Below are 7,755 nucleotides of genomic sequence, written 5' to 3' on the forward strand. Positions count from 1 at the left end.
AAATCTGCTGACAACAAGTTAGTTGTGTTATATATGTACTTACAATGATTGAACTCTAAATATTGTTTTTTTTTTGTTAAGAAATATTCGAAAAGGATTTTGTAAAACGCACCGATTACGAAATGTAGAAGACTTCTGTCGGTGTATAATAATATGTGTATATTACTAGAATTCGGCCAAAAATATATACATACATACATATATGTATATATATTAGAGTGGTTCAAAAATTTTTACTTTGGAAATTCATAAACGCTACCTCAAATTATTATTTGTGATAAAAAAAGCGAAACGTGTTTTTATTTAGAAAAAAGAGAGGTTTTTTTAGAGGTCGCGCTGGTCGTTTTTTTTTTATAAAAACGATGATCTCATTTTTTTTATTTTCTTGACATGTTAAAATGCAGTAAAAAATGTGGTTTTTACATATAATTACTCTGGTATTATTGGGGAATATTCTCTTAATTGCATACCTATCCTGGACATTATTATTGGTTGGAAATTGTTACCAGGGGCCTTCTGGGGTTGCTAATTAGAAATCTGAAGTCTGTTTTTCAAAATTCAAAATGGCAGATCCAAAATGGCGAGTAATTAAAAAAAGATTATTGGATTTGTTCGAAACCCGGCACTCGGGAGTTTTTGGGGTCGCTGACTACGAATCTGAAGTCAATTTTTTTAAATTCAAAATGGCGGATCCAATATGGCGATGAAATTAAAAAGCAATTGCTAAAATTAAAGCGTTGATGCTGAACGTTTTAAGCTTTTCCAATGCTTGAAACTCGTTTCCAGTGGGTTTCTGGGTTTGTTGATTACGATTTTCAAAATTTGAAATGGCGGTTAATTAAAAGTTGGTCACCATTTTGGATCCGCCATTTTTAATTTTGAAAATCTAATACCAGATTCGTAAACAGCATACCCAGAAACCTACTGGAAACAAGTTTAACTTTGACAATGGTTAAAACGTTTAGTATCAACGTTTTAATTTTAGTATTTTTTTTTAATTCGATCGCCATACTGGATCCGCCATTTTGAATTTAAAAACATTTACTTCAGATTCGTAGTCAGCGACTCCAAAAACTCCCGAGTGCCGGGTTTCGAACAAACTCAATAATTTTTTAAAAAATTTGTCGCCGATTTTCATCCACCATTTTCAATTTTGAAAAACTGGATTCAGATTTATAATTAGCAACCCCAAAAATCACCTGGTAACAAGTTATAATCCATGATAACGCGTAAATCGTTCAGTATTAAGGCTTTAATTTTAGTAGTCTCTATTCGAGAGCATATTTTCGGGAACTAGGCCCATTCTAACTGTCCAAGACAGGTATGTAAATAAGGGAATGTTCTCCGATAATACGCGAGTAATTATATGTAAAAACCACATTTTTAGCTGCATTTTAACATGTCACGAAAAAAAAAAAATTAAGAACTTCAGCGTTTCTATAAAAAAAACAACCAGCGCGACCTCTAAAAAAACTTTTTTTCAAAATCAAAAAATACGTGTCTCTTTTTTAGAACATCAGTAGTTGAGGTAGCGTTTATGAATTTCCAAAAATAGTGTTTTTATGAACCACTCTTATATATATATATCTTTATATGGAGCTATAAATTAAATAATATTATCATCCTTTTACTTACAGTGAAGGTGGCTTTTTCAAAGCACATTTATATTTTCCGAAGGAGTACCCTCTGCGCCCTCCCCGAATGAAATTTGTGACGGAAATATGGCACCCTAACATTGAAAAGAATGGTGATGTTTGTATTTCCATTTTACATGAACCAGGCGATGATAAATGGGGTTATGAGAAAGCATCTGAACGCTGGTTGCCAGTACATACTGTTGAAACGATTTTGATATCTGTGATATCAATGCTAGCTGATCCAAACGACGAGTCCCCAGCTAATGTTGATGCTGCTAAAGAATGGAGGGAGTCATATCCAGAATTCAAACGAAAGGTTGCTCGTTGTGTCAGAAAGAGCCAAGAAGAATGTTCATAGAGATTTACCGTTTTTGTATATTTATAAACAATTTGGTACATTAAAAACAATTATTTAATTTTTGTCATTTAACTAGATATTGCCACTTCGGTGACAAAAATTTCAAAATTGGAAAACTAACAACATTTTTAATATGTCCCATATAATATACAGCTTAACTTTGTCAAAATGTAGTCACTTGGCATTCGAACGTTAGGTGCTAAAGCTAAGAAAAAATCTTATATTTGATGACATTTGCGGAACCGTAAGTAATTTTTATCAAGCATTTCATAATAAAATTTAATTAGAAAAAAAATATATTAACCCAGTATTGCCCAGTAATTGTGCTATTGTTTTGTAGTGTCACTCTGCCCGAAATTCAGCGTGTGATTGTCCTTAATTGGGATTGCTTAGGTGATTTGGATTCGATCATTGTGAAATCGATGGTAGGTAAGGTGGACATAATGTGTATGAAAATAAAGTATTAGTTTTTCTGGAAAGCCCTATTAAAATGCGATGTTATCCAAAAAACCCTATGTATATATAACGTTCGTATCAACACTTTTTTTGGCCTTTTTTTGGTTCTGCATTTATACTATTTTTGCTGTCAAGTTTTTTAACACACATTGTTCGTGGAAACACGTTATAAAAAGGCATATGGGTCATTTCCAAACGAAGTGCTATTTTTTGTGCTACTGGCAATTGGGTTAATGCAATGACAAAACTGTGGTCAAATAAGCGTATCGAAAATAAATATGTCATATATTGATTTCACTTTGTTTATTACACTATGATACGATCCAAATAATACGCCACCAACAAAGCTGTTTTTTATTATTGTAAGCCGTTTTCTTTTCTTTTGCGCGCGGTATATCTTTGATTTATTTTACCTAATCCATATAAAAATATTTCTCCCCGATCAGGTTATTCGATAGTCAACATGAAAGGAGTTTAAACTAAGAAACAATGAAAAAAGGCGTAACTGTTTGTGAATGACCACCTTAACTTTTATTGTTTTGTTCTATTTTTGCGTGAAAAATTTTATCAGCATAAGCATGGCATTCTATTATAATATTGTCCCTCCGAATTTTCCTGAATGCCACTTTTTTAAATTCGCCGTGATATTAACATTAGTTTTGATTGCCTAAGTGCATTGCAGTTAAGGAGCGCAAGAAGCTGTTGATCGAATGACATACGAAATAACTCAATAAAAGTAATTATTTTGTCTGTTTTGAGTGAATCTATCGTTGCGCCATGGTATGTAAGGCTATTTCCTAAATGTCACCCAGTTTTTTATGCGAAAAACATTAAAAATAGCATCATTACCACTGCATGTTTATTGCTTCAGAAGTTTCAATGATTTCCTTGTGTTTATATTTTGGTGGAAAAATACTCTTAGTAAAAAAAGTGTAATATTTCCATTTCGCTTTTAGGTGAAAAGAAATTTTTTATTTGAATAGCTTACATGGTGGCGACGAATAACTGTTACCCCGATTTTCTGAGAAACAAAGGGGTCCTTTATAGATTTTGAGAAAAAAGTATTTTATTGTTAATTTTCCACAGAGTTTACTTTAGTTGTGTTAATTAGTTATTAAATTTAAACCTTATTTACATTTGCCAGCAGTTTAAACTTTGAGAGAAAAGTTCATTTAGCGGGCAAGTATAAAAAGAATACAAACAAGAAAAAAACTGTATAAGGTTGGTCGAATGAATGGCCGTCCTAGTCACCAAAAGGGGTAGTATAAGGGACTCGAAATGGAGAAAATTTGCCTATGGTTACAGAAGATATGGAATAAATTAACTGACGAAGACCTGCGTGCCAAATGAACTTTTCTCTCAAAGTGTACACTGCTGGCAAATGTAAATAAGGATTAAAATTTAAAAACTAATTAATACATCTGAAGTAAAATCTGTGGAAAATTAACAATAAAATACTTTTTTCGCAAAATCTATAAAGGGCCCTTTTATTTCTCAAAAAGCCTGGGTGACAGTTATTCGTCGCCACGCTGTATTTCTCCAAAAGTATTCAAATCGCATTTATGGGAAATTGTTGCCGAAGAAAGATTAAACAAAAATGCCTGCCTCCCAAGAAAAACCATGCCACGAAACCATGAAAAATGGCATGAAGAAGGTGGAAAAAACTTCAACATTAGCTTACGTGATAAATGAGGTTCAAAGTGATTGTTTTAAAAGCATGCATTTCATGTTAAAAATTAGTAAATGCTTTTCGGTTAGTATACTTTTTTTCTAACAGTTTCTAAACTTATTCAATCCCTTAATTTAAGATCTGCTTCAGTTGAAATCTGGCAGGTGTTAAATAGCAAAAAAACTAATTTAAATGTGAATAATTCGGTCGTAACTTTTTTAGAACCTTCTTTTATTTATATTTAAATGAAAGATTTACAAATATTATTAGAATTAATTTCCACGCCAAAATACCCGTAGTTTAGAGATGACGCCCGCCATTAATACTTGGACATCCCTTTCGTTGATCGATTCAGCCTGTTTTCGCCACATTCTGCAGAACTGCGTTATTCTTGAAGCCGTGCCGGAGGATTGGCCTCTTTTAGTATAATGTTGATTCCATTTTGTGTATAAAACTCTTGCGCTTTTTTGCAAAATGGCTTGTTGCCAGATAAGGCCAAAACAATACAGGCTCTCAGAACAACACTCCAGATGCAACAACACGTTCAGAAATGTTGGGATTCCTTTTCAAAGTCCTTAGAACATCGTTCTCCGCTATTTTATTTATACCGCCTGATTTTTCGCCATATTCCGCCTTTCTCCCAATGTTGTCTTTTTTCTTGAAATTTGAAAATATATTTTGAACCGTAGACCTTTAAATTTTCAGCAATTTTACTAACCGACATTGGGAGATGTGTGGATTTTGCATGAAATTGTCCAAAATCAATTTTCTTTGCTGAAGTTCTTTGCTCTCCACATCACTTATTTTTAAAGTTACGCATATGAAAATTAACTGTAATAAAAAACAGCGATAGCAAAACCAGCACACTAAATAAACGGCTGATCGAGTAGTCCATAAAAAAGTTGTGCTGTGTAGAGTGCTACCAGATTTCAACTGAAGCAGATCTTACTTCATTCATTCATTCTGGAAAATATTTTGCAAAAATAGGAAAAAAATTAATTTTTGAAGAGCCTGAAAGCAGTTTGGTATTATGCACAAATTTTCACGTCGGTAAACGATTTCATAGGATAAATTTATCCCTCTTAAAAAAAAAAATATTAAAAATACTTGACATGTACACTTTTTTGGAAATTACCCATATATAAAAAACGATATCTTGACCTCTTTTGGCTATTTTCCTTTCGTTTGTTTAAAGTTTATTGATTTTTTCTTAAGGGCTGTAATCGCCTAAGCGATTTTGGCCGAGTTCAGCAAAGCACGCCAGTCGTTTCTCCTCTGTGCCAACTGACGCCAATTGGATACGCCAAGTGAAGCCAAGTCCTTCTCCACCTGATCTTTCCATCGCAGTGGGGCCTCCCTCTTCCTCTGCTACCAAAGGCGGGTTCCGAGTTGAATACTTTCAGAGCTGGAGCTTCGGTGTCCATTCGAACGACATGGTCAAGCCAGCGGAGCCGCTGTATTTTAATTCGCTGCACTATGTTCCATGTCGTACTCGCCGTCGCCAACGCGTAAAGGCCCGTAAATCTTCCGCAAAATCTTTCTCTCAAACACTCCAAGAGCCGGCTCATCGGATGTTGTCATTGTCCATGCTTCTGCGCCATATACCAGCACGGGCATGATGAGTGACATAGAGCGTGGTTTTCGTACGTCGAGAGAGGACTATACTCCTGAATTGCCTACTCAGCCCAAAGTAGCACTTGTTGGCAAGAGTGATTCTGCGTTGGATTTCAATGCTGAAATGCTGACATTATTATCGGTGTTAATGCTGGTTCCCAAGTAAACGAAATTCTCTACTTTCTCGAAATTGTAATAGTCAACAGTGACGTGGGTGCCAAGGCGCGAATGTGCTGACTGTTTGTTTGATGACAGGAGATACTTCGTCTTGTCTTCGTTTACCACCAGACCCATTCGCTTTGTTTGCTTATCCAACTTGGAAAAGGCAGAACAGACTTCACGGTTTTTGTTACCGAAGATATCGATGTCATCGGCATAAGCCAGCAATTGCACACTCTTGTAGTAAATTGTTCCTGAGCGGTTCAGTTCTACAGCTCTTATTATCTTCTCCAACATCACATTAAAGAAGTCACATGAAAGGGAGCCCTGTCTGAAACCCAGTTTTGAGGCGAACGGCTCGGATAGGTCTTTCCCAATTTCGACGGAGCTGGTGGTATTGCTCAACGTCATTTTACACAGCCGAATGAATTTTGAGGGTATGGCAAATTCAGACATAGCGGCGTATAGGCAACTCCTTTTAGTGCTGTCAAAAGCGGCTTTAAAGTCGACAAATAGGTGGTGAGTGTCGATCCTTTTCTCGCGGGTCTTTTCCAAGGCTTGGTGTATTGTGAATACCTGGTCTATGGTGGATTTGCCAGGCCTAAAGCCACACTGATAAGGCTCAATCAGTTCATTGACGGTGGGCTTCAGTCTTTCACACAATACGCTCGATAAGATCTTGTAACCTATGCTTAGAAGTCTGATCCCGCGGTAGTTGGCGCGAATGGCGGGTTCACCATTCTTGTGGATTGGGCAGAGCACACTTAAATTCCAGTCGTCGGGCAAGCGTTCATCTGACCATATTCTGCACAAGAGTTGATGCATGCACCTTATCAACTCCTCGCCGCCGTACTTGAATAGCACAGCTGGCAGGCTGTCAGCTCCAGCAGCTTTGTTGTTTTTCAGCCGCGTTATTGCTATACGTACCTCGTCATAGTCAGGCGGTGGAACGTCGACTCCGTCATCATCGGCTGCGGGCTCGGGTTCTTCTCCACAACTTTCCGTGCTGCTACCATTTAGTAGGGCGGAAAAGTGTTCCCTCCATAATTTAAGTACGCTCTGGGCATCAGTTACTAGGTCGCCATTATTGTTCTTACAGGAGAACGCCCCGGTCTTGAAACATTCCGTAAGTCGCCTAACTCTCTGGTAAAATTTTCGGGCATATTTCCTGTCGGCCAACATTTCAAGCTCTTCACACTCACGTATTTCGGCCTCTCTCTTATTGCGACAAATACGTCTCGCTTCCCTCTTCAGATCCCTATAGCGGTCCCACATAGAGTTGCGCCCGATCGCAGCGTGGCCCTGTAGGCGGCATCTTTTTTCTCTGCAGCTTCCTGACACTCCTCATCGTAACATTTGTTCTTTCGGGCTCGCTGAAATCCGACTACTTCTTCGGCGGCGGTACTTAATGAGCGGGAAATGTGGTTCCACTGCTCGCATATGTCGGTTTGTTGAAGAGTTCTCTCTGAGAGCAGGTGTGAGACTCGAGTAACGAAAGCGCTGGCTGTCTGTTGCGATTGCAGCTTTTCGACGTTAAGCTTTCCTTGCATATTTGGGCGCACATTTTTTGCTGCACAGAGGCGGGTGAATATCTTGGCTGCAACAAGATAGTGGTCCGAGTCGATGTTTGGGCCTCGGAGTGTGCGTACGTATAAAAACTGGAAGCGTGCCTTCCATCACAACATGATCGATTTGGTTTCTCGTTTTTCGATCCGGAGACAACCACGTAGCTTGATGGATCTTTTTATGCATGAACCTAGTACTGCATACTACCATGTTTCGGGCCCCGGCGAAGTCGATCAGCTTCAATCCGTTGTCGGACGTTTCGTCGTGGAGGCTGAATTTTCCGACGGTGGTTCCAA

At 37.6% G+C, this 7,755-nt stretch overlaps 1 protein-coding gene across 1 annotated transcript; it reads left to right on the top strand.

Moving 5' to 3' along the window:
- Positions 1-1,637: 1,637 nt before the first annotated feature.
- LOC118751408 (ubiquitin-conjugating enzyme E2 G1-like) lies at positions 1,638-2,292 on the top strand (the record flags this gene model as incomplete). Its single annotated transcript, XM_036486231.1, is given in 1 exon segment — positions 1,638-2,292. A coding segment is annotated over 1 exon segment (358 nt), but the record flags the coding sequence as incomplete, so codon positions are not given.
- Positions 2,293-7,755: the final 5,463 nt, after the last annotated feature.

Source organism: Rhagoletis pomonella, unplaced genomic scaffold (genome assembly GCF_013731165.1).
Source record: "Rhagoletis pomonella isolate Grant_MI unplaced genomic scaffold, Rhpom_1.0 Rhpom_scaffold_00684, whole genome shotgun sequence".
NCBI lineage: Eukaryota > Metazoa > Arthropoda > Insecta > Diptera > Tephritidae > Rhagoletis > Rhagoletis pomonella.